The sequence below is a fragment of the Scleropages formosus genome, chromosome 6 (genome assembly GCF_900964775.1).
Source record: "Scleropages formosus chromosome 6, fSclFor1.1, whole genome shotgun sequence".
NCBI lineage: Eukaryota > Metazoa > Chordata > Actinopteri > Osteoglossiformes > Osteoglossidae > Scleropages > Scleropages formosus.
The window spans coordinates 19,573,285-19,601,171 of NC_041811.1; the positions used below are offsets into that span (position 1 = coordinate 19,573,285).

The window sequence follows — 27,887 nt, forward strand, 5'->3', positions numbered from 1 at the left end:
AAAATACTGTTATTGACAAAGTTAGAGATGTGTTTAAACCTGGAGAGTGATACAGGCTTAGCAAGCAGTTAAAGTGTTCTCATCTTGTAATCTGAAGGTTGTGGGCTCGAAACCCTTGCTTAACTCACAGAACTGGTACAGTACCAATACCCTGCTGCACCTGACACCGTAAATGGCCTGGCTTGAGGGTGCCCACTAAATCAAGGTTAGCAATAATAACAATGATAAATAACATGAGCCCTGAGGCTGAGAGAGCGAGGCGTTCCTAGCAACAGAACTTGTAGCCCGAGGGAGCTCCTTCCTTCTCCACCCCATTCCATTCCTGTCTTGTGAGGTCTTGCAGGGCGGCTCTGTGGAGGTGGAGGTGCGGGGGAGTCCTCCGCAGCCTTCCGTGTGTGAGTATTTCCTCACAAGAAGCTGCAGCTTCTCTGCTGACATCACTCGTCGCTTCAGTCCTCGGCCCTCCTTCCAAGCGGCCGGCCGGCGGACAAGTAGCGGAGAGCAGCTCAGTGGGCGAGAGACGCGCGTGCGCTCAGGGACGATCTGCGACACGGCGCGATGGAGCACAAGTCGGGCACGCGGCCGCTCGCGCTCGCTCTCGCGCTCGGTGAGTACTGTGTACGGTGCGCTGAGTGAGTGTCGCGTGCAACCAACTTTCACTGACACCTTCGCTTCGTTCATTTATCCCAGATTCTTTACGGGCGCTGACGAAAACTCTCTAAGACTTATATCGTCAAGTTTCCCGCAACTTTTTTTTTTTGCAAGTTTTACCGGCAAACCATCCGGAAACGGATTTATTCTTGCATACCTTTCTCAGTGTGCTGGTATTAGTATTACCCCCCGCCCGCGGAGCTGAGGCGATATTTACTGACATGTATTCACGGATGGATTATAATAATATCGTGCTGTGTTACTTTTTTCAGTGCTGTTATTTTAATTATGGCAAGAAGTGAACAAATTATTGTTGCCTGCTGCTTCGACGAGCTGAGCAGAATGATATTGTATTGGTACGTAAACTAGAGCAGTGGCAGATAGGTGTGTGTGGAGACGCACCTTGAGCCAACGTCATAAACTTGTTCGATAAGACACCTTGTTGAAGACAGTAAAAAGCTGTGTGGACTTATACTCTACCAAATTAGTTCCAGTTTATTGTTTTACTGTACTGACATGTGTAGGTGCTTGAGGTATTGAGTGAATGAGCAGGTACAGCAGTGTAACTTACTGTAACTTACACTAAGGAGTGAGTCACAAACACTCACCACGGTGGAATCAGAAAACACTCATTTTACATTCACATTTAGATTCATTCATTTAGCAGATGCTTTTGTCCAAAGCGACATACATCTCAGCAAAAATACAATTTGTCCATTACTCTAAGAGAAAGAGACATGGCTGCAGACGTGTGACTCTTAAGTAAACCATGTTTGTTGCTTTCTACTTGATGGACCGATGTTCATCACTCGAGTAGGTGCATAAAACGCAGGATAGATGAATCCTGATAATCTCCTACCAATTTTTTTTTTCTTTTTTAATTATAATAAGGTACACAAACAAACACATACAATGCCGGAGTAACGGCTGTATATGAAATCCTCGTGAAATACTCCACACCACACCATTATCGGGCCTGTGTTTAAGTTCTTCAAAATGCTAGATAATTCCAGCTGCATCCAAATAGTAGGGTGTCCTACACTATAATGTCTATTTGTACGCCCTTTTTAATCGGTCCCTTGGGGTTAAGCGCTTGGCCGTGCAGTGTTCCTTCACGCAGAAGATTATGATGTTTAGATGCATGCTGCTACATGACTGACTGAGTGAGCTGGGCCAGGTACTGACACAGCTGTCAGAGGTGAATCTCCGAGCGAGAAGTGCTCCGCCAGCGTTGTGGGTCTGTTGTTGTCCTGGAGATCATCAGTGGGGTTACGCACACCTCGATTTGGTGTCGCCAGGTGCTTGAACCCCATTAGTATCGTGTTGCGTTCATGCTGTGCTGTGTCTTGCTGGTGAGAAGTCAGTAAGCGATGTCCATAAACATGCTCTTTAAAAAAAAAAGGCTGGGAGGAGGCGTCGGCTCTGGGAGAAGTGAGAGATGCACCCCCTCGGATCTGACGGGTTTGTCCCGCAGAGATCGCTGAATAGTTTACTCAGCTTCCCCACCACAAAGCAGGCACCAGAGTGGAACCACATTATGACACTATCAGCAGGCCTGGGCAAGGCAGCAGGGTAGACCTCGCTTGATCACCCAATCGGGACTGTCATGTCCATTCAGTTCGTTTAAAGGTCCTCTTTGTTCATCATTGTACCAGCCCTCAGTGGAATCCCAGGCTCCATGGTGACAGAGTGGAGGCTCATTGACTGGGCACAAGAGAGGCTTTAGCCTGACACGCCTGGCACCAATAGCCCAACAGATGTTTTTGCTTGTACACGTTGCCTCCGCTGTATCAAGGGAGTTGGATCGTGCAAGAAAGCCCTAGAAAAAAACCATCCAGACTGGACAGTGCAAAAAAAAAATCCTATGGGGAGGGACTGAAGAAAACAACTTAATTACATCATACCATATGTAAATGTTATAGCTAAGTCACTATTTATATAGCTATAGATATAGATTTAGAATTCATGCTGTTTTTCACTGCATATCCAAAATGTTATAAACCTATGTTTCGTATATGTACGTATATATTTTAATCAAACCTTTAAAGCTAAGAAGGAGGTACATAAACTGCACAGTAGGTCAGGGCATAGTGTTTAGTGGGTTCAAAATCTTTATATTAGTTCCCATGATCTCTCAGTGTTCACATGGGCTACTTCCTCATATTGCATTACATTCCCACGTTGCTAAGGCTGAATGAGCTGATACTGATAATGGAGGGAAGAAGATCATTAAAAAACTGTCAGGCTCCATGTTTGGAATATTGAAGTGTTAGTAATGTTATTGAAAGTTAAACTGATTTCAAGGGCAACATAGTGGCGCAGTGGGCAGTGCTGGTATCTCTCAGCACCTGAGGTGTAGGTTTGGATGTGGGCTATACTCGAGCTCAGTGGAGTTTGTCCGTTCTCCTTTTGTGCTCTTGGGTGGTTTAGTCCCACACTCCAAAGACATGTGTTTCAGGTGAATTGTTAAATCTGAACTGCCCTTGGTCTATAACTGTGAATGGGTGTGTGTCATTGCCTTATGACTGACTGGCATCCCATCCAGGGTAGGGTACTTTGCCTTGCACCCTGTGCAACCAGACAGTGGACCAGCAGTTATTGGTAATTGATGGATTAAACTGTTACCATTTTTAAAACAGTTATGTTTATAAAACTTAAATTGTCATTTAAATTGTTGTAGAGGGTGCGGTGGTGCAGCAGGCTTGGCTGGGTCCCGCTCTCTGATAGGTCTGGGGTTCATGTCCTGCTTGGGGTGCCTTGGGATGGACTGGTCTCCCATCCGGGGTGTGTCCCCTCCCCCTCAAGCCTTGCGCCCTGTGTTGCTGGATTAGGCTCCGGTTTGCCGCGACCCTGCTTGGGGCAAGTGGTTTCAGCCTCTGTGTGTGTTAAATTGTTGTTCTGTTTTTCTGTTAAATGATACCTTGTCTTGTATTACTATGCATCTGTGCTGTGTTTTCATTGTACAAAGTTTGGGAAAAGAGATGTGTTCTGCATTGTTTTGAAGTATTGTGCAATCTAACAATCTAACATTGCCGCCACTGTAACATAAGTTCTCTTGGACAATGACATCAGTTATGGCCCCTGTACTACTTCTGTAGTGCCATTGAGCAGGGTACTGACCGTGAAATGTACACTGTAAAGGTATAGTCATATATATATATATATATATATATATATATATATATATATATATATATATATATATATGTGTCAATATAACTTTATATTCAAAGTGTGTACCTAAAGTTCATAATTGATTAAGGTCTGTGACTATGCAAGAAATTAATATTAAATACTGTATTAGGTGGCACAGTAAAGAAAAGTGGAACATGCCAGTGACAAGTCTAGACTGCCACACAGGAAGTTGAGTCCCTTCTGTTTGGTTTTAGCCACTGTGTTGTGTTTTCAACCCAAGCTGCCTTGAATAAACTTGCCGAAGAATGCTGTTAATCATTGGCACATTCACCAAGTTTTATTTATATGTCTCTGCTCATGCTTTTCTGAAGGTACAAGTGTCAGCTAGCAAAGTTTTTGTCTGGGAATGCGCCAGTAGGACCTTGTGCATACTTGTGTTCATTTTTGGTTTATTTTTGGTTTTGTTCTAAAGCACTGCAATTTAAGCATTATTGTAACCCGTCAACCTTCATATACTGCATATATACTTAATTTGTTTAGCTACATTACATGCTACTACAAATGCATAATTAAAATAACACACAAGTGAATACATTTATTCATTCAGCTGATGCTTTTCTCCAAAGCAGCTTATGATGTTAGTTGCCTACAATTATTATCCATTTATAGAGCTGGGTAATGTTACTGGAGCAATTTTAGGGTTAGTACTGTGTTCAGGGGTATAACAGCCAGAAGTAGGGGTCAAACCTGCAACCTGTGGCTCCAAAGGCAACAGCTCTAACCACAACACTACCAGCTGTCCCCCTGGGACTTATCTATGTAAATTACCAGTTGTTGTCTCTACAGATGAAATTCTGTAGACTTGTAGAATGGGACACCTTGCAACGAACTGGTGTCCCATTCCTGGGTGTGTCCCTTTCCCCTCCGCCTTGCACCCTGTGTTGCTGAGTTAGGCTCTGGCTTGCCACAACCCTGCTCGGGACGAGCTGTTTCAGACAGTGTGTGTAATTGTGTGTGGAAGTTTCGTGTAAACAGTAATTTGCTGTAATTCTCCTTTCATCCATCCATTTATCAAACCCTGTATATCACCTTGGAAATATGGTGCCAGTTAAATAAGAAATAATAAACAAAAATCCGTTCAGGCACACAACCCATCCTTCCCTCCATCAGTCCATCCATTTTATGTTGTAGTTAAGAGTGATTTTCTTTCTTACGTGTCTCGTGTTTCATTCTGATGTATCTGTCAGAACAGAAGTGCGGAGAACATACGAGCAGCTGCGTTGATGAGTGCCGAGAACTGAAGCTGTTAGAAGAGTACTGAGATAGGGCTTTGGAGAACTGACCAGAGGAATGGCACTCAGGAGACAGGTGCGTGTCTGAGGGGTTTGATCGAGTTCGTGGTTGTTGTCTGGCAAGCGGAGCAAGGTTCGTGATCCGAAGAGCCGTGGTTCAAATGCTAAGATCATATTCCAAAGAGTTGTGGTCCAAAGAGCGATGCGTAAGGAGCACCACTAAGTGCAAGGTTTCCCTGTACTGTACCTAAGTCTGCTTCTTTTAAAGAGTATTTTAATGAGGTGCCTGTCTTTGTTAGGTTTGTGGAATTAGCTCTGATGACCTTTCCCTGTTGTCCTCTGGTGTAACTACCCCGAGGTCATGACGGTACGATTACTGATCATTTTTATGTGTTTTGTGTGATCTTCTTTCTTTTAGGTTTCTGCATTCACTTCTCGCAGTCATTTAATGTTGGAAAATCAGGGGCAAAAGTGTTCAGCGGCCCAGTAGCAGACGAGTTCGGGTACACAGTGCGGCAGTTCCAGAATCACCAGGGCAAATGGTAAGACCGGACTTTCCTGCAGTGCGACGCTTTCACAGATGGACGACGGGTATCGTACAAAGAGAGCACATGTTTTACTAGAATTGAAATGTAATCATTTTTATGTATTTACTTGGGTTTATTTTGATTTAGATTCTCAGTACTCCCATGGGCTTGTATTTCTTGACTCTTTTTATGGTAAAATTAGACTTTTATATTCAGTCGAGGACTAGCTTCTAGGCTTTTTCATCTGAAGAGTGAAGAGGATCCTGTAGCGTTTCTTATTAAGATCCAGTGGGTTGACCCTGTCAACACAGGCCTCTTCTGCCATCTGTAGTCAGGCTGGCACTTCCCTTCCCCCAGGCTTCCTGTGCCATGATAACGCATTCTGTTTCCGGAAGATGTTCAAGAAGACGCGGTATTTGAGGTATTTAAGGAAATAGCCATCACTGTTTCATTTCTATAAGAAAAACATGTATTAGCTGCAGTTCAGCTATGCGTAGCAACCAATGTAGGCATGAAAGTGCTAATTCCTGACGAAGAAGTGGTGGATACAGGTACTTGTGTATCGCAAGAAAAGTTGCCCGAAAATGAAATGAGGTAAAAAAGAAAAATGAGATATTACACTTTTACTTTTTAACCTCTTAGTTCAAGATATGTACAGTATCAGACAATACACACACTTTCTGAACCGCTTGTCCCATACGGGGTCACAGGAAACTGGAGCCTACCCGGTAACACAGGACGTAAGGCTGGAGGGGGAGGGGACACACCCAGGACGGGACGCCAGTCCACCACAAGGCACCCCAAGCGGGACTCGAACCCCAGACCCACTGGAAAGCAGGACCCGGTCCAACCCACTACGCCACCGCACCCCCTTTAGACAATACAAGCAAACCCAAAATCAAAGGAGCTTGCATTCCAGTCCAGGTTGTCAAAAAGTGTGATGAAAACCGATGTGCTTCACAAGTAACAAACAGTGATTATCATGCGGTGTTTGCAAAGCATTATGTCTGGCCCAGAGACACATAACAAGAGCATGTATCGCAGCATCACTTTACGTATTGTGCACTAAGGGCACTCAATTTCCAACAGTCTTTCTGAATCGGTGATTAAATGTAAACATAAATAGATCACAACTCCTGGGTCCTTATTTTTCTGTGTGAATACTAGATCTTTATTCTTTATTATTTAAAAGATTCAGTTTCAGTTCTTGAGCAAATAATGTAAATGATTTGTTACTTAACATTTATGCATTGTATGGTAGTAAAAATGAGAAAAGAAATCATCATCTTTTATTCATTTTTTTAATGTTCTTAAGGATGCACAGGCTTGCAAATTACAGATGATCAAATATCTATGAATGTGTTATTGCTACAGCTGGGACCTGATAGCACCTTGAAAATCGAGTCAACCGGTTTGGAATGTGTCTCGCTGTCAGGTTAAAGTTTTCTCATTGTAATTGGCCATATCTTGTTATCACTTGCTAACCTGCCATTTCCTGTCGCAGTCTAAATTCCACTGAACACAGGAGAGGCAGGAGTGGGAGGGAGAACAGTGCTTTATTTGATCTACTACGAGTTTCCGTGTTTCCCAGCAGGACCATGAATGGGCCTCTGGCTCAGGCTCTTGTATTGTGTCAATATGAATGTGTCACAGTGCTGCTGTGTTGCATTCCAGTACTGTCAAAGAATGGCTTGCGTCTGTAACGTTTTTGGAGAAGTATTTACGATGCAGGCACGTACGAGTCATATGTTTTCTTTATCCTCCGTTTTGTGTTCAACTGGCAGGTTGAGTATAGCATTGTGCAGTGCAGTTGCGTTTTTGTGACTGGCTGGGTTGCAGATTGTATCATTAAATGTGGTATTAATGGTTAATCATATCTTGTGTGAGTTTAGAAGTCAGCTTCTTCGTCTGTATGTTTGCATGATACACTGGCCAGGAAATGATGTCTATTAAGTCATGTGTGCATGCAGCAAGTTTTCTGGTTCTTCTGTATTCTGTGCGGACCTAAATACCTTTTGCTGAAGCGAAATGCGTGTCTTTCAGGTACTTCGGCTGGAAGGTTTCACGCTACTGGTCCATGTCTTCAGCCACTCTGATGCTGTAACAGCTGTACCTTCTGTGATTGTAGCTTTTGTGTGACAGTAGTCAGAGGAGCTATTATATACGACCAGTTCAAAGTGAATGAAAGCTGACAGCTGTATTTATTTTCAGCTTTTTTAAGATGCAGCAGAATGTCAAGACATCTACCCATTGTCATTTTATTACACCCTCCATACACTGCCAGGATTTGCTAAACTTTCATTGTGATGATCATAAATGACAGCAGCTGGAGTGTTTGCTACTTCCATTTAGGTTAAACAACACAGGCGACTTCTAGTGTATAAAAGTTGCCGTCTTTTTTTAAATATTTTGCTGTACTTTAAAGTAACAAGATAAAAGCAGTCGTTTCGGCACAAGTTTTTTAAAAAAAAAAAACAGCGTGGGACAAGATTTGGAACACGGAGTCACTTTTAGTTCAGAATGTTTATCTTTAATTATATTCTTTCTAGATGACTCCCTTCTCCATTTTAGAGCTGTTTACTGAACCGTGTAGCACCATGCTTAACTAACAGATTTTTTTTTATTTTTTGTTCACACAAGGTTTAAAGGAAGTCCACTTTGCTCTCATTGTGATGCCCTGGCTTCCTCTTTTTTTTACATATAAAACTTATGTTGTGTGTGTTTTTTGACTAACTGAGTCCTGTCTGGTTGTGTATGCCTCCCACTTAGAAGTAGATGAGTGTGCTGGGATGGGTCGTGATTCGTTCATAAAAACCCCTTGATTATGTCTTCCTGTGTGTGTGTGTGTGTGTGTGTGTGTGTGTGTGTGTGTGTGTGTGTGTGTGTGTGTGTTCTCTTTTTTTCCCTCTTGAAAATAAAGGCACTGCGTTACAGTTAATCTGTAAAAGTTCAGCAATGATGAAAAATCTTGCTGTCTCTTTATAAAACAAACATTTTTAGTTATGTTGTGATACTTTTAATATGTTTAATATTCTTTAGCATTGCCTGATTTCTAAATGGGGGTGTGGTGGTGCAGTGGGTTTGACCGGGTCCTGCTCTCTAGTGGTTCTGGGGTTAGTCCCATTTGGGATGCCTTGCGACGGACTGGAATCCTGTCCTGGGTGTGTCTCCTCCCCCTCCAGCCTTACGCCCTGTTTTGCCGGGTTAGGCTCCGGCTCCCCGCGACCCCGTATGGGACAAGCAGGTTCAGACAATGTGTGTGTGTGTGTGTGTGTGATTTCTAAATACTAGCCTTAAATTTGATATGATTAGATCTTCCTTTGCAGAGGTGGCTGGAGAACTCCAAATAAAAGTTGTTACTTTAAAGTTACTATGCACAAGAAAATTAAAGTATTTATCCAGAAATACACAGACACACACACACACACACACACACACACACACACACGCACACACGCACACACTGTCTGAAGCCGCTTGTCCTAAGCAGGACCACAGCAAGCCATAGCATAACCCAGCAACATACGGCATAAGGCTGGAGGAGGAGGGGACACACCCAGGACGGGATGCCAGTCCGTCGCAGGGCACCCCAAGCGGGACTCAGACTCCAGACCCACTAGAGAGCTGGCACAAGCCAAACCGACTTTGCCACCGTGCCCCCCCATCCAAAAATACCTTAGCAATACACTACTCTGTTGTCAAGATATTGTGGATAAACTTAAGCTTGTCAATGTTCTGAAAAAGTAAATATTAAGTATCAATATTGAATTTGAAGTAATGAAAGAACACACACACTTTCTGACCCGCTTGTCCCATATGGGGTTGCGGGGAACCGGAGCCTAACCCGGCAATGCAGGGCGTAAGGCCGGAGGGGGAGGGGACACACCCAGGACGGGACGCCAGTCCGTCGCAAGGCACCCCAAGCGGGACTTGAACTTCAGATCCACTGGAGAGCAGGACCCGGTCCACCCCACCCCACCCCCTGCCTGAAATTGCTTGTCCAAAGCGGGTTCGTGGCAACCTGGAGCCTAGCCCGGCAACACAGGGTATAAGGCAAGACACCCCAAGGAGGACTTGAACCCTAAACCCACCAGAGAGCAAGACCCAGCCAAACCTGCTGCACCACTGCAATGAAAGAACATATCTGTCTATTTTTGAATGAATTAAAAATTTAATCTGTGGCACCAATAAAATTAGTTGTTACATAATCACTAATGACATTAAAGACCACACTCAGCTAGGTATTGCTATCATCCATTTTTAATGGGGCATCTTTGTCCAAGGCAGCTCTTAATGTGAGGATTGTATGCTAAATTACTTGTAATTTTACACCACTTTATAGGGGTTGGATAAGTGCCATCAGTCAAAATTTAATTCAACATCCGCTTGTGTGGTTTTCGTGGTAAGGGAGGGTATGGAAGTAGTTTATTGGTAGTTACCATTTCTTCCACATGGCTGTGGGCTGCAAACTCCTAACATGCGGCTCAGGCGTTGTGAGATGCCAGCATTTTGGCTGTCAACCTGTTCAATACCCATTTGTACTACTGAGTCATCTTTACTGTATTAGTTCACAGTAAATACTTTAATCAAGCAAACTACAGAAGGAGGGGGATTCAAACGCTTGTTTGATTCGTAAGGCCATTTAGCTGATCTTTGTTCAGAGCTGTTTATAATTGTTTATTCACTTATAAATATGGGTGCAATGGTGCCTCAAAGACCTGCTTGGACATGGGTTCAAATCAAAAAAGTCTGCATGTGTTTTCTCCAGGCGCCCCGGATTCCTCCCAGGTCTAAAGACGTGTGTTTCGTGTGAATCGGTGATTCGAAACACCATCTAGTATCTGCGAGTAAATGCATGCATTTGTAAGTGTTCTGCATTTGTCTGGCATCCCAGCTGAGGGATACTCTGCTTTGTACACTATGCTTCTACTTCAGACTTCTGTCATGGTCTAATATCAATGATGGTCAATACAACAGGTGGTCAATACAAGTCAATGCCGTTTGGTTTTTTTTTATTAACAGTCAATTGCAAAACACGTGACATGCACATTTTTTTGGTGTTCCCTGTCGTCAAACTATTGTTTTTTCTTTTTATTTTGCTGTTTTATTCTTTTGTTCACAGGCGGCAATGTGGTGCAAAAGGTTTCTCACAATCCTTGGGCAATGAGTTCACACACGAGTTTGAATCCAGCTCAGTCAGTGAAATTTGCATGTTCTCTAGGTGCTTCAATGTTTGTGTGTGGATACCCTGTGATGGACTGGGGTTCCATCCGGGGTGTACCTGACCAACCTAGTGCCTTGTGCTACTGGGACCGGCTCCAGACCACTGCAACCCTGCCTTAGAATAAGCGGTTATGGATACTGAGTGAGCGAGTGCTTTGATGTTATCCCTCCTGACATCTTGCTGTGCAAAATAAATAAGGATTTGTCTAATTTTTCATGTTATTTTTGGCATAACGCTATGCTTAGTTAAACAGCCAGTGCTTCGTGGTACTCTACCCTTTGTCTTCCCGCTGCTTGCCTGCCATGAGGCCCTCGTCTGTTTACAACATCTGTGCACTTAAATCCTCTCTTTAAGGATATTTTTCTTTGTTCTTTCTTTTTTTAGCTTTGAAGAGTTTTTTTCTTTATACTGATATAACTTGAGAATGTTTGTGAAACTGTTCCTGCATCTAAAATAGGAAACCAGATTTCTTGATCTAGTCCAGTAAGTTCTGTGCACAGGCCATCAAATTAGGTTAGATGTTTTTTTCAAAAATAATTGTCTGGTAAATTTATTATTAAATATGTAAAATAGATTGTGGATTTTTTTTATTTTTTGAGTAGGTGCAAAAAGGTGTATTTAAAATAAAAAATCGTAAGAATTAAAAGAATTACCAAAGATGTTGTTCTGTTTACTGCAGCACTAATGACACATCTCCATTAAAGTGTAACACATCTGTATAGGCAGTGTTAAGGCATCCAGAATAAATCAATAACAAAGTTAATGTAGCACTGGTAACTGTAAAATGCATGTATTTTACCATAATAAATTTCTTTGTTCTTGTCAAAATATTCATGTAACATGTTATTTAAATGCTCAAGGCTGTGACAAAGACTTATACCATGAAATTAAAAAACAAACAGGAATCTCAAACTTTTTCTTCCATACCTTTGAATGAATTTTGATGTAAATTTACTTCTGACAGTTAATTACAAATTCTTGATTTTTTTTTTTTTTTTCAGGCTCCTGGTTGGCTCTCCCTGGAGTGGCTATAAAACAAACAGAAAGGGGGATGTTTATAAGTGTGAAATACCTGGGTCCAAAACCACTTGTGAGAGACTCAACCTGCAGAGTATGTTCTTCTGGACTATGTGAAATACTCACTTTGTATGTAACTGCTGAGTGCATTCCATTTTATTTATGTTTTCTTCAGATTACATGTTTCTGATTTTCATATTTCAGACTCTGTGAACGTTGCAGCTGTGAATAATATTAACACTAACATGAGCCTTGGCTTGACTCTTATTGAAACCCCCAAAACCAGCGGATTTATGGTAAACCTGAGCAATTGTTTTCTTTCAACTTTTCCATCATAGTTGTGGTGCCAGTAAAATATGGTACTTAAATGGCTCTCTGCAAGTAGAATTTTTTTATAATTTCTGTTTACTCATTGCATTATTTATTTATTTGCATATTTATTTGTCTGTGCTTTTATTAGACTGTATCATTATGTTGACTTAAGTGGTACCATACTCTCAATGCCATATAAACTATATATATAATAGAATACGGAAAAGTTGTGGTATTTATACATTGTCATGTTTTACATGACAAGCATAATGGTTAGAACTGTCACCTTGCAATCAAAGGACCAGGGTTTGAATTCCTGCTCCAAAACAAGGAACTTAACCTGTATTGGGACAGTAAAAACTACCCTGATGTAGAAAAGTGTAAATAATTATAAATAGTTTAGTACATAAACCTATCATTGTAAGTTGCCTTGGAGAAAAGAGTCAGCTAAGTAGTGTTTTGGTCAAGGTGAGTGTTGAGGAGAAACCCTTACTACCATTAAATACCATAGACCTTGGAACTTCATTAAAAACCAACAATGATGTTGTCATACAATTGTAATGACTGCCTCTTTTTTAAAAGCATGGCATTCATAGGCAAGGGTTAAAACTTGTTTTCTCTGTGTCCTTGAAGACTTGCGGTCCTCTCTGGGCCCAGCAGTGTGGCAGCCAGTATTACTACCCTGGAATCTGTACTGAAGTGACCCCTCTCTTTCAACCATTGCCTTCGTTTTCCCCTGCCATCCAGAGTAAGACCCTGCACACAAGATGAATGCTCTTTGGTTTATTTTTATATGTAGACCTTCCTAATAAGGTCACCCAATATTGCTTATTATAAGATGAAGCACATTGATATTTTGTAAAATTTAACACTTGAAAGAAATGCCGTTAGTAGTTACACTGTATGATGCAAAACACAACATTTAATAATCTTTCTTTCAATTATTTGTGTAGAGTGTGGGGGCCCAATGGATATTGTGATTGTTTTGGATGGTTCAAACAGCATTTGGCCATGGCCACCAGTTGTAGAATTCCTTAAGAAACTGTTGGGAAGCTTAGAGATTAGTCCCAGTAATACTCAGGTAAGTACTTCTGTCTTTATTCTACACTCACAGTATTTCTCAGTTCTTAACACAAGTATGAAAGAACAGAACTGTACTGTACTTTTTCCTTATGATTTATTAAGTTTTTATATTGTATTAACTCTATTTTTAAGTTTGTAACTCTAATAAATTAATGGGTTTCTTAAAAATACTTTTTATTGCAGTTTTTCATTGTCATGTTAATCCTGAGGCTAAGCCATCTGAGTGCTTATGACAATGTGAATGTATGTTTTGCAGAACTATTAACTTTTTTGTGTACACCTTAACTTGCAGGTGAGTATTATCCAGTATGCTGTTGATTCAGCATTTGAATTCCAACTCAATACCTACAAAACCAAAGCAGAGGTGGTTAATGCCGCTGCAGGAATAGCCCAAATGCAGGGCACTGCAACAAATACTTTTCATGCTATTGACACCGCAAGGTAAGTTCTTCTCCAAGCGCTCTAAAACTCAGGGCATTTACCTTTAGCCCTTAACTTTAAGAATGAAGCAGCTGTTCTGTGTATGAAAATGGCCAAGTATACATCTTGTGAACTGTGAACTTGAATTGACTGCATAGCTTCAAGTGTTAATTTGCCCAAAACGATTCAACGTACACTAATATAAAGGGAATATGGCACCATGGTTACCATGAGGATGTGGCAAAAGAGGGAATTATGGGAACTAGAAGTCTTTAAATAACCAACCTGAAGAATCCATTTGGAAGGAATATCTTAGTTTCGGGGAACAGAAATCTTGTTCCCCAGTTATCATTTGAAATAAAGAACTAGCTGTTAACTAGTGTGTTTCTGTAAATGTAGTTATTAATTGTAATATTCTACTACATTTAATAAAAATGATACATTATAATAAAAAATGATTTTTATTGTAAAGTTTTCTGTAAATGAGGCCTCATATTTTAGAAAAAAGAAAAAAGCTGAGACAAACATTTTTGATAGGACTGCGGTTTGTACTATGCCAGCTGTTGTACACAGGGTATAAGGTACTTAAACATCCACAATAATCCTCCGGAAACATCTTCTTAACCAGTACAGTGTATCTTTAACAGGAAGAATGCTTTCTTACCTGAGAATGGTGGTCGGCCGGGGGCGACTAAAGTGATGGTGGTGGTAACCGACGGGGAATCCCATGACAAGGACCAAAGGGATGAAGTCATTAAAAAATGTGAAGATGCCAAGATCACTCGCTTTGGTATTGCTGTAAGTATGAAAAAAGTGGTTTTAATTAAGTTCCATTGCATCTCCGGGTTTGTTATCTTCATAAATTACTTGTAATTCGACTATGCCAGAGGTTCTGAAACTATTTTGGATAATTACTTACTTTAAGGAAAATTTCTGAGGCCCTTACACTCAAAGCACAACGCAGACCCCTTGCAAATACTGAAATAAACAGATGAGGAATCAGTACAGAGAAATTATAGTAATTAGAAGTAGCAGTCTCAATAATATTTATTTTAAAATCTATTGTTTTTTTAATTAATCATAATTTGCCTGCTGGCCAGCATGAACTGTACTGAGGTGTACATTTTCAAGACTGACATTGCAGAACACATTTTTGAAACCACTAATCAATCTATCTCTCATTTACATTTAGGTCCTTGGCTATTACTTAAGGAATGATATTGACACGAAAAATCTAATTATGGAAATCAAGTCAATTGCCAGTTCACCATCTGAGAAGTACTTCTTCAATGTCTCCGCTGAAGAAGCTCTTTTAGAGATTGCAGGAACACTAGGAGATCGAATCTTCAACTTGGAAGGTACGCTTAGACATTTTTTTGATATTGCAGTACCTAATTATGAATTAATATTAATTTTCATTCAATTTATTCATTAGAAATTTCCTAGCAAAGGGCACATACTAGCTAAATAAAAAACATAGCTGATTAATGTAGTTCTGCTCTAGACCTGTTATGCCTTTTTATTTTTCACACAGGGACGGGGAAAGGAGGAGACAGTTTCCAAATGGAGATGTCCCAGGTGGGATTCAGTGCACACTACTCGAGTATGGAGGTACATCCTTTTCTGTCCCTTTAATGAAACTGTAACAACTACTCCAGTGCAGGGTCACGGAGATTTGAAGTCTATCCCTTAATCATAAGGCAGTAGGGAGGGTACACCCTGCGGAGGACACAGTTTATCGGCAATCACCCATAGAGTAAATTTTTACACACATTCACACACCAAAGGCAGTCACCAGTTCAGCTGAACCACATATCTTTAGACTGTGGAAGGAATGTGGAGCACTCAATGGAAACCCATGCAACTCATGCAGAGGAACCAAACAGCAGCAATAAGTGCTGTACTGACTGAGCCAGATTTGAACTCAGGTTCAAACCCACAGTCCAGGCACCATTGAAAATGCATGTTGTCAAGAGGATGTTTCAGGTTCTGTCAACAGACTTTTTGCTCCATGTAGGATGTCCTGATGCTGGGTGCTGTTGGAGCTTACGCGTGGAGTGGAACTGTTGTCCACCAAACCGCCCAGAAGTCTGAAGTCTTCCCCAAGAATACATTTGAAAATATCCTAGAGGACCGAAATGACAGCTCCTTACTTGGTATTTTTTAATGTTATTTACTTTTGGTAGTGCTTGTGTTTTCTTTGCAAATTTAGAAATGCCTGTTAAATTACTTGAATGTACTTCACAAGAATGGGGGGTGCTTGGCCGGGTCCTGCTCTCTGGTGGGTCTGGGGTTCGAGTCTTGCTTGGGGTGCCTTGTGATGGACTGGTGTCCCGTCCTGGGTGTCCCCTTCCCCTCCAGCCCCATGCCCTGTGTTGCTGGGTTAGGCTCCGGTTCGCTGCGACCCTGCTTGGGACAGGCAGTTTCAGACAATGTGTGTGTGTGTATTTCACAATATGATATCTCCTGCAGTACCATAACAAAACACTTTGCTGTGACAGTTACCATACTCTATTGTTCTTATGATTGACAGGCTACTCTGTAACAACACTGGTTGATACAAACTCCGTATTCTATGTTGCTGGTGCGCCTCGATCAAGGCACACTGGTCAAGTGGTGGTGTATACCGTGGACAACAAAAAGCAACCAAAAATTTTAACTTCACAGAGAGGAGATCAGGTATGGTGCAGGTGGAATTCTATTTACAGCTTTAAGTTTATGAGTCACAACTGAAAGACAGAGTGTTGAATGTTAAAATGCATTTTTGTTGAGAATGAATGAATAGGTTTCAGTTTATATGTTTTATGTGTGTTTGTGAAAACCAGATAGGTTCCTACTTTGGCAGTGTGCTGTGTCCACTTGATGTGGATAAAGACAGCGTGTCAGACCTCCTGCTGGTTGGCGCGCCAACGTTCATGAGCGAGCTGAAGAAGGAAATAGGAAAAGTCTATGTATTCTCCGTATCCAAGGTAACACGTTCACATGAACAGGTCCTTTTCCATCTGTTGAATGACATTAGCTCACTGTTCTTCATTGTCTTGCATTCATCCAAACCGTGGTCTTTGCTTAAGGGTATTTTAACCAGTGACGGGTCTCTGGTGGGGCCGTCAAGCTCGGAGAATGCTCGGTTTGGGATGGCCATCGCAGCAGCGCCTGACCTCAACCTGGATGGCTTCAATGATGTGGTAGTTGGAGCTCCTTTGGAAGACAGCAATAGAGGAGTTCTTTATGTCTTCAATGGAGACAAGAAGTTTATCAGAAAACAATATTCACAGGTAAGATTCTAAGGTACTTTTATGGGACCTTTACAGTACTCTGATTAGGTCACAGAGTCTGCCAGTTGTTAGTCTATGCAAATGTTAATTATTTTTGTATATGCATTATTTCTATGACATTTCTTTGTTGTGACAAGAATCAAAAATTACTATTGGGTTTCCTGCCAGTGTTTCTGCTGTATTGTTTATGCATTTTAGAATGCTTTTCTAGGGTTATGGTATATAGGTTATGGCTCATGAAATTGTTTGTTTGCTTTTGCTGTATTTTACAGAAAATATTGGGATCAGAATTAGATCCTAAGCTGCAATATTTTGGAAGATCTCTGAATGTTAATGGAGATTTAAATGATGACTCTATTCCGGATGTTTCTATTGGAGCTTATGGAAAGGTGGTTCAGCTTTGGTGAGTAACTTTTATTTTTAGGGTTTATCCCTCTCAGGGCCAAATTAATACTAGCAGTAGCAAATACCAGTTTTAGTAGGCAATTAGTGAGGCTGAGTTGTATCGTCTGCCTGCAGAGGGTTAATATTGTACATACTAAATGCCACACTTCTCTTCAGTGTTTATTACTTGCAAGTCTATTCAAATTATGTGTTTATTGTTACTATTTTTGTGAGGGGAGTGGTCAGCAATGGAACCAGATGTTTTTTGCATTTTGTATTTTTTTTGAAATTGTACATTTATTAATGGGGGGCGCAGTGGCGCAGTGGGTTGGACCGGGTCCTGCCCTCCGGTGGGTCTGGGGTTCGAGTCCCGCTTGGGGTGCCTTGTGGTGCCTTGTGGTGGACTGGTGTCCCATCCTGGGTGTGTCCCCTCCCCCTCCGGCCTTACGCCTTGTGTTGCCGGGTAGGCTCCGGTTCCCCGTATGGGACAAGCGGTTCTGAAACTGTGTGTGTGTGTGCGTACATTTATTTGTCTGATGTTGTTATCAACGAGTGTGCATGGTGACTCTGATATATGTAGTTCTGTTTCTTTACAGAAATAAGATTACTGTTTTGTTTCAGGTCTAAAAGAATAGCTAGCGTGAAGACAACGGCCAGTTTCAACCCTGAAAACATTAACATCCTCAATAAGATGTGCCTCATCAGCGGGAGAAAGGTGTCCTGTTTCAAAACTACCATCTGCTACAGAGCATTAATTATGCCAAAAACACCAGTTGTGCCTGTTGGTAAGATTATGTGTATATAGCTTGCATCTTCCCATTCTATTTTGTGAAGCTTAACTGTTACTGATTGACAAGGCAGTTCTTAGTTACATTATTCATTTAGCTGATGCTTTTTCTCCAAAGCACCTTACAATGTTAAGGTGCATATAATTCTTTATATAGTAGGGTAATGTTACAGAGAAATTTAGGGTAAGTACTTTGCTCAAGGGTCCTACAGCCAGAGGGAGGACTCAAACCTGTAACCTTCAGATATAAAGGCTGTAACCCTAACCACTACACTAACCAGCTGCCCCGGATATTGATATGTTGTCATTGTCTAAAGATGTAGTGAGATCCAACAAGAGCTCATTTGGTGTTATGTGAAGAACTGGACTCACTATATGTACTTTATTTCTCTTTTTTCCTGCAGTTATAACATGTAATCTTACTCTTGATGCGGATTTGCTGTCATATCGTGCAGTCTCACGAGGTCTGTTCAGCAGCAACAATGAACGATTCCTGAAGGAAGACATTACACTTCATAGCGAGGAAGTATGCAAAAACTATGATGTCTACGTTCAGGTAAAGAAAATTGGTGGTGGTAAATAAAGCCAGTTCATTACAGTGCCTCATTTAAGTCTCATAGTGAAAAAACAAACCAAACTGTTTTAATTGTAGACATGTATTTTTTTTTTTAACTGTTGTGTCTAAACATGCCCAAAAAGTAAATTTGGGTCTGAGTAAATCTGACTTATGTTTTCAAAAATATACATTGATATTTCACCATTCAGGAATTATGTATTTTTTAACCAGATTGTTTCTAATATTTATACACAGGAAGCCCCTGATATGGTCAACGACATAAGCCTGCGTGTAGACGTTGGCTCCAGCAACCCAAGAGCTAACCCTGTCTTAGATGTATTCAGCACCAACTCCTGGCAATATTTTGTGAGTACACTTCTTGAATTTCTTTACAAAGCTTTTAGATTCCAGAGAACACAAAATACCTCATTGCTATGTCTGGTACCAGCAGACAACACATACATGATTTCTAGTTCACAGCAGTTGCTCAGTTTTCAGAGGATGTAGTTACATAACTGAACGCATCCCCTGATCAGCATTCTCAGTGGGTATATCTGTGAGTCCCTTTGGGTTTAGCTGTCAGTCTGCTAATGAAGTAATAACTAATGCATATAAAACCAGTGAACTGAACAATGTCCTTTGTACCTGGGCTTAGCATATTGCCCTGTTTTCTTTTCTAAACAACAGTTGATCTGCATCATCTCCAAGAAGGCTTCCTTGGAAACTGATGTTTTGCTGATATTTTTACATGTAAACACACATGCAACAATATTAGCAAAACATCAATTTCCAAGAAAGGCTTTCCAAAATATCTTTTCATGGAAATTGATATTTTTCTGATATTGTTGCATATATGTTTAAATATCATACATTTCATGCATGTGTTTTTTTGACTGTTGTGTTGACAGATACCTTTTACCAAGGACTGTGGTTCTGATGATGTTTGTGACAGTGACCTGGTACTGAATGTAAACACATCCCCAGAGATTTCGAGGTGAAGTATTCATAGATAATAATCTCTATTACCATCGCAGAAATTTCAGGAATGAGCAAGTACCTGTACTAGCTCAGCTGTTAAACACCTGTTGCTCTTTACACATCTTTCTCCATTAAGAAGTGACCTTCCTTTAGAAAACAGCTGTTATAACTGAGCGTCCACATTAATATGGAAAAGGTCCAGTCAACACAAAGCAGTTTAAATAGTAAACTGAACTCTGAATTGCCTCACTGCTCCATTCTACCCACTGCTGTGTTTATATTACATACTGTAACTGTTGAGAACAGGGACGTTGTCTCCGATACTAATTCTACACTTTTTCTTCATAGTGCTCTGTGAAGCTGAGCTTAAATATTTGTGTTCACGCACATATAAAAAACAAATGTTAAAAATCATAAACTAGGCGGGACAGGCTACCCGCGCTGATAAACTGGGTGCGCGAGTGACGTTTTCTCATTTAATAGCAACTGTGATGGAAAAACAATATGAGTAAAAGCATTTAACAGACTTGCAGATCTCTGAACTTTGTTCCTACATAATTGTAGTTCTTGCTGATGCTGTCTTTCTGTTATTAATAATGCATTTTTCATGCAATTAGTTTCCACTGATTTTGTCCTTGTTATGAATAATGCATAAAATGCCCAGCATGAAATTTGTTGCTTATGTCATATTGTATTTACTAATTAAATATTAAATATGTGAATATAACATTTATTATGAGCTGCAGACTGTAATTAAGATAACATCTGGCCTAAATTAAGACCTTGTTTTACAGCCCATTATTGGTCAGCTTCAACAATAGAAGACTTTCCTTTGAAGTATTAATGGAGAACAAGCTGGAAAATGCTTACAACGCCAGGGTCATCACAACATACTCTGAAAATTTGTTCTACGCTTCCATTATACCTCCTGTATGTATTAATAGTATTGTGATATTTTTCCCATACAGGATTATAAAACACTTTAAAATGATAAAATCAGGACCGGTGGCACAGTTGTTAGGACTTGGATTTGTAACCTTCACATTAAGGTTACTCTTACGTACTCTGTAAAGTAGATTCAATTCAAGAAGTCCCATAAAGTTCCTGCTGCTTTACCTTTCTTTGTATCCAGGTGTATATCACTTTGCATGAAGGATCACTATAAAGGATAGTGATAAGCAATAAAATAATAATAAAATATCAAATTAAGTTTTTAAAGAAACTTTGTAGATATTCATTTTTAAGGTTTTTTTTGCAAAGCTTACATGACAGACTTAGCTGTCCTGCACACTGTTCGACTCATTTCGGCATTCCATGTTATCTCAGAGTGATGGAACAGAGGTGAAATGCACCCCTGGTAAAGACAGCAACACCCTGTCCTGCCAAGTAGGGTACCCCGTTCTGAAGCCCAACGACCGCGTGAGTCTAAATCCTATAATATGTTGAGCGTGCTAATATTGGACTGTCAGCCCAGGCTGAACAGGTCTCCTTTGTTCTCCTGCAGGTGACCTTTGGGATCAACTTCGATTTCAACTTGAACGAGAGGCAGAAAGAGGCGAGGGTCAGCATGGTGGCTGAAAGGTGGGAGCACAGAAGTGTAGTGTGACGAGTGGGCCTTCAGTCAAATTCCCTGGAGTTCCACTAAAGAGTGCCCTTGTGGCTATTGTTTCCCTTTTCCATCTTATAGTGATAGCAAGGAGAAGAATGCTGCCGATAACACAGTCACCGTCTCCATCCCTGTTTTGTATGACTCTGAAGTCATCCTGACAAGGTACAAAATTTTATTCATTATTCATCTATTGTCAGCAACTGCTTGCCAGTGGTAGTTACTGTCATGGTGAACGCAGGAAACCGAGTGGATGGGCTCAAATTACGTAAGTGTGGTTGACGAGGTGCTTATTTTAAAACCCATTTTGGGCATCTGCGAAGGTGCTTAAACAAAAAATAAATATACCAATTTTGAACTCTTACAGAGGTAATCTTGAATTTAGCATTTTTTGCAAAATATTTCTAGAGGATTATTTGTACACATTCTAAAGTTTTTTATGAATTAGGCTTCTTTGTTCAATGTGCAAATTAACAATTTTCTCATCCTCGAAGCAAAGGCTCTTATTCCTATCCAATTAGTTGCCTTCGTGCCTTTTACGTGTTTAATTAGTGCTCTCTATGGTGTTACACACCATATGTGATTATTTTTGCATAGGTGTTGTCCATGACACTGTAAAACTAAAAGGCTTCATATTTTATCCTACATTCTGGAGCAATTTGAAAGGTGCTAATAAGTTTTATAAGAAAAAAAAATTGCAGTGAAACTACAGCTCAAAGCAGTACTTTGTTTGCTGGCGAGGCAGGGCTTGCCTTCCGGGAAATTCTTTCCCCCAGCATGAAAAGGGCTTTGTAATCACGATGACAGAGGCAAAGAGACCGTGGTCAGAGGAGGGACAGTGGAACTACCCAGCTGAAACAGTGTGTGGCACATCGGTGCGTTGAGCTTCAACAGGCCACCTTTTACTTCTGTAAGTGACTGAGGCCAAATGAAAAGGGATCATGTCTATATATTCCTCCCAGCTTTCCAAAGCTTTCTTGACGCCCTTCTTTAATAGTTTATCACAATGTATCACGTAGAGAAGTTTTTGTAAAAAAAGCTGACTTAGTGTTTCATTTTTCAAATGATTTCTTTTTTTTTCCATGTATACAACCGGACATTTTTACTGAAGCATCCATATATTCATCCATTATCAGCAACCACTTGTCCAGTGCAGGGCCATGGCGCTCCAGAGCCAATCCTGGAAGAACAGGCTCTAAGGCAGGGTACACCCAGAAGGGGTCACCAGTCCATAGCAGAACAATCACACTCACACTTTCATGCACATGCCAGTGGCAATTTAAAGTCACCAGTCCACGGAAACCCACGGAAACACAGGAAGAACATGTAAACTCCACATAGACTGAGTCGAAATCGAGCCTATATCCCAACCCGCATCCCAGGAGCTACTCACTGCATTACCTTGGTATCCCTTTTACTAAAGTAATCCATGAAAAATTGCCCCTAAGAGTAACAGCTTTCGTTCACAGTATTTATGTTTCCTGGTGGACAGCAAGTACATATAAGTATATTACAAAATGGCAGCAAATGCTACATTTGCATCTCTTTCTTCTGTACCCAGGGAGGCAAGTATGACCTTCTATGTGGTAGACAAGGACAACGAAGTGAAGACAACCGTGAATAATTATGACGACATTGGACCAGAATTCAACTTCAAGCTGAAGGTGAGACATCTGTCCACACCACAGGGGTCACCGAAAATTGTAGCTTTTTCAGGTCAAGGGTTTTTCAGCTTCAGTGTCCTAAAGAAAATCTGCAGAGTTTTTACAGAGAAGTGCCAGCGACCTTGTGGTATTAGAGAGGAGGTATGAGACATTTCATGCTGACCTCAGCTGACCATAGAAAAACAGTGTCCGGTTTTCCCCTCCAAGGTTTCTACAGGAAACTTCCCTGTCAGCTTGGCATACCTCATCGTTTCCCTGCCGGTCTCCACCAGAAGCGGAAACCCTCTTCTGTACATAACAGGAGTTCTCACAGAGTCTGTAAGTATCTAACAATATAATTACTGATTATGAGCCTTATTAATCAATATCAAAATAAAATCCCACTTATTCACTTTAGTTGATCATAACAGTATTCATGACAAATCAGTATCCATGATTTTAAAAGTATTCAGGGCCTTGGTTTCAAGAGCTCTGCTAGACCATAGCTTAAGTCCGCAAGTCTTTCATTTCCCCTCTACCTTGTGACATGGAAGACAATAGGGCTTTTGGCCATTTTATAAAACAAAGCGATCCCAGCTGAGACCGACTCATAGCCAAGCTCATTTCCTTCAGACCAATGGCGTAAACTGCGAAACAAGCAGCTTGGTCAACCCGCTGAAGATAGGCCGGGAGGTCTACACCCCCTCCTTCTCCAAGGAGAGCCTCAGGGGAATTCAGGAGCTGGTGAGTGCAAAACAATGGATAAAGTTTCAGAAATGCATGTACCTTTGTTGTGTTAGCACAGCTGTGATTCATTGCAGTTCAGTAATATCCCTGGCACATTCATCTTTTGTAATTTAGAATCTCTCCCATCAAGGGCCTTGAATTTAACTATGTTATGTTGTATATTTTTCTTTGAATTATTTTATGGCAACACAGCCTCATAATACCTGAGCTGTGGTTAGAACCTGGGTTCAAATTTGCCTCTAACTGTGTGGAGTTTGCATGTTCGCTGAGGAGCCCCATTCTCCTCGCACAGTCCAAAGACATGTGTTTCAGGGGAAGTAATAGCTCTAAATTGTCCTCAGAGTGCGTGTGTTTGACTGAAGGCGTGTGTATGTAATTGTCCAGCAATGGACTGGTATTCCATCCAAGGTGTACCCTGCCTTCTGAACCACTGCAACCCTGCAATGAACAAGAAGCTGTTGATAATGAATGGATGGATTATTATTTTCTTATAATATTATTGGTAGTGTAGTGGTTAGATCTACTGCCTTTGCTCCTAAAGGTTGCGGGTTTAAGTCTCACCTCCCGCAGTAGTACCCTTAAATAAGGTACTTACTGTAAGAAACTGCTCTAGTAAAAATTACCCAGCTGTATAAATGGGTAAATTATTGTAGGTAACTTAACATTGGAAGTTGCTTTGGAGAACAGCATCAAATAAATGTAGTACATATTGAATAAATTATATTTGTGTTACTGAAACAATCATATACTCTCATGGTAAAGTCCAAAGTTGAACACCATAAAGAGATTGCTTCTGTTTATAAATAAGATCAGAATATTTAGCGCACATAGAGTATCACAATGCTTAATACAGTGTATTCCCTGTCTCCCTTGCCTAGGACTGTAAAACTGCCAAGTGCGAGTCCATGAAATGTGTGTTTGCTGACATGGACGTAAAGAGAGACTACTTTGTTAATATCACGACAAGGATCTGGAATGGCACGTTTGCCTCTGTAAGTGACTGCAGCATCTGTTGCCCTTTTAAAATGAAAGTTTTGCACAGAAAGTTAACATTGCATATTAATTTCCTGACCTCGTGTTCCCGTCTGCAGGCAACGTTCCAGTCCACCAAGCTCATTGTGTCTTCTGAAATCGAAACATCACAGCCAGACCTTCTTCTCATCCGCCACAAGAGGTTACTGGTATGACACTTTTACACCATTTTTGCTTTTGCTGTAACCGACTTGCAAAACCCAGAACTGGTAATGCGGAAAAGTTAATGCAGTACTTACGTCCTGCGAAATGTATCAGCATTGTAGCATACGTGTAAAAAGACTTTTGATGGCAATTTTTACCACTGGAAAACTGATAAAACCTGGTATTTCCATACTCATTTGGTATGTTTTATCACTGTGGGACCCTGTAATGTGGCTGTCCCTCCCAACATGACCTAATTTCCTGTTTGAAACAAAAACAGTCTAAATCATGCAAGCTGTACATTGTATTCTGAGACCAGTAACATAAAATACAAAACTCCTGGAACAATATGGCAGTCACAGATATTATCTGGAATTTCATGGCTTTTCCATTATCTTCATTTACATTTATTCATTTAGCAGAGGCTTTTTTCCAAAGCGACGCACATCTCATACAATACAAAGGCAACATTGCATCAACAGAAGGAGAGATTTAGATACAGATGCATGATTAAGTAGTTAGTTACTTTCCACCATATGAGCCGATGTATATCACACGAGTAGCTGCATAAAACTCTATCTAAATATCGACAATTCTTAATCACGTTCCCCTAATATTAAATGATTTATTTTTTTTTTTTTTAAAATAAACTTATACCATTATAAATTTAAATGTCTACTGTTATATGGACCATTTTCTTCTTAATGTGATACAACCTGCAAAAGCCAAACACGACTTTAATACGTAAAAATGTAAATGCTACAGTATAAAAAAACAATGTCTGTATATTTTTGACAATTTCTGTCAGTATTCGAAACAGTTTTGTGTGCTTAGAAATGTTTTGTAACTTCGCCCCCTGCTGGAAAACAAGATGAATTTTGCTGCCGGTGCAGCTATTGTTCAGTGGGTGGGAACCTGACTGATTTTCCTGCAGTAGGTGTGACAGCGCCTCTCACCGCCCTCTCTCCAGGTCGAACTGACAGTCAGCAAGCCTGGGGAAAAAGGGGACTTGCCCATAGGCGTAATTGTGGGGAGTGTCATCGGGGGTCTGCTTTTGCTGGCACTCGCAGTGCTCCTGCTGTGGAAGGTACGACTGAGGCTATTAAAAGTTTAATTTGCTTGGGACACTTTGGTGGGTGCTTAAGTGACATTTCACATGTTTATTTCTCTGTATTAAACAGTGTTGGAGTAGCATTCCATCTTGTTTGAATTACATGTCAAAATATATGCAGTTTTTATTTTAGATTATCTCCACCATATTTGACTTCACTGAGTTGCAACAGCAGGTTCTTCATTATGTTTGTAACAGCTAGAAAGGAGTATATAGATGTGGATGTTTTGCCCAAGCTTTCCCCCCAGTAAAGCTTTTGGGATTCTAGTCTAATTTACAAAGAACTGTTTTGTCTTCAACTGGCAATGACTACAATGATTGTGGTGAAATTTTAAGATATGCCTGTTTAATTACCATGGTAATTTTCCATGCCTGTCAGGTGGTGCGGTCACCCCAAATTAACTGAATTGTTTTTTTTGTTTTGTAGTTTGGCTTCTTCAAGAAAACTAAATACAAGCAGCTGCAGAAGAGCAGTGAGGAAGAGACCCAAAACCTTGGCACGGAACAGGATGCGGCATGAGCTTCAGCCCAGATGATGAGGAACAGGAATCTAAACTTTCCACCTTCCCTCAACCTTTTTTAAATTACCAGGAAAAGGGAGACTGAATGGGTATAAATTTAGATTGCGCTGAGGCATGGATGTAAAACAGATCTGCTTTAGCTCTTTTGCCAGAGTACCGGTCCACAGACACAGGGCTTGCAGGCCTCTAATGAGAACTGTATGAGCACCACTCAGTGAAAGCACGGCGCAGCAGCCCTGATGGCAAAGACAAGATGAATGTAACGGATGATTTCTGGAGGAAATTCACTGACGTCAGTGGGGGACAAAGCCAGCTGTCATTCCTTCAGGCTAAAGTCTCATCGTGTCACCAAACAGTAATCCGTTGTCAACTTTTTTAACCAGTAAGAATCAAGGCTCAAGCCAGTAATCGGACATATCTTTTGTCATACTTGAAAGCATTACGAAAGCATCATTTTACATATCGCTGTGATTGTCACAATTATTACTTTATATTTTAAATACCTAGGGGACAGGGCTGCTTCTGCTGGGTGAGGATTAGGTTAGCTTTAGGGCTATCACTTTGTTCATCTTATTCAGTAACAAACACTTGTAGCCTTGCCATCAAAAAATACACTGGATAATAATGACCATGAAAATATTCAGAATTTTATTAAAATATATATATCATGTGCTGGTATACAGCAATTGATACCTGTTTTAGAAGTGGAATTTATTAAGGTCTACATCTTCAATGACTTGTAGAGACAATACTTGGAGTGTGTAGATTCTTAGTGTATATTAAGTGTTACTGAAGTCTTTTGATTGCAGGACTTAAAAAGCTATCATTTCTGTACAAAATCCCTGTGATATAAAGCAGAGAGATGGAACTATTAATAATATGGACAATCTGTTTGAAAGCAGTAAAGTGTATTTAAGCAATTTCTCATCACAAAGGTTATATCAGGGTGAGCTTAAAATACAAAATAGGTAACTGAGGAAACATGGACTTTTTGTTGGTAGCTGTGCAATTTTTTCCATTGTGATCAGGTATATCCATTCTTACAGCTGTAAAAAGTATTATTGTAATTCAGTAAATTTGTGTAAAATGGTGCAATCTCCTTCAGGATTAATCATCTAATAACAGAACCAAGTAGGCAGGCTGGGTGAAGGTACTATCAAGATTACACACTTTATCTTAATGTATGGAAAAGAATTTCACAAAATGTACAGTTTAGTTTTTATAGTAATTAAGTTATGTAAAACAACCATTTCCTCCAAGATTGCTTATATTTTTTTGCTTTACCACTGTACTAGTATAAATTGTATAAAATATAAGCCAGGAAGATACTTGTACATAGATATTTAATTTCCTTATTGGATGGAGCAAGGAGGGGTGTGGTGGTGCAGTGGACTTGGCCGGGTCCTGCTCGGGGTGCCTTGTAGCGGACTGGCATCCCATCC

General features: G+C 40.6%; 1 protein-coding gene across 1 annotated transcript; it reads left to right on the plus strand.

The window, feature by feature from the left end:
- Window positions 1–335: 335 nt before the first annotated feature.
- On the plus strand, window positions 336–27,872 carry itga2.2 (integrin, alpha 2 (CD49B, alpha 2 subunit of VLA-2 receptor), tandem duplicate 2). The gene is made up of 30 exons (XM_029253064.1): window positions 336–607; window positions 5,497–5,620; window positions 11,831–11,940; window positions 12,051–12,142; window positions 12,792–12,906; window positions 13,112–13,239; window positions 13,534–13,682; window positions 14,309–14,459; window positions 14,854–15,019; window positions 15,196–15,272; window positions 15,679–15,817; window positions 16,195–16,340; window positions 16,487–16,630; window positions 16,733–16,936; window positions 17,209–17,339; window positions 17,942–18,105; window positions 18,512–18,663; window positions 18,919–19,029; window positions 19,572–19,657; window positions 20,436–20,571; window positions 20,968–21,060; window positions 21,146–21,222; window positions 21,329–21,412; window positions 22,809–22,911; window positions 23,119–23,229; window positions 23,524–23,634; window positions 24,516–24,629; window positions 24,729–24,818; window positions 25,784–25,900; window positions 26,352–27,872. Exons 1-30 carry the CDS (start codon window positions 559–561, stop codon window positions 26,442–26,444), a joined length of 3,567 nt encoding a protein of 1,188 aa, XP_029108897.1. The 5' UTR covers window positions 336–558; the 3' UTR covers window positions 26,445–27,872.
- The last annotated feature ends 15 nt before the right edge of the window (window positions 27,873–27,887 follow it).

Bases quoted from the DNA above. Each gene is read 5' to 3' on its own strand.
- itga2.2 (XM_029253064.1), top strand. From the start codon at position 559: ATGGAGCACAAGTCGGGCACGCGGCCGCTCGCGCTCGCTCTCGCGCTC. The intron at 608-5,496 runs GTGAGTACTGTG...TCTTTCTTTTAG, and splicing joins CGCGCTCGCTCTCGCGCTCG to GTTTCTGCATTCACTTCTCG. The intron at 12,143-12,791 runs GTAAACCTGAGC...GTGTCCTTGAAG, and splicing joins CCAAAACCAGCGGATTTATG to ACTTGCGGTCCTCTCTGGGC.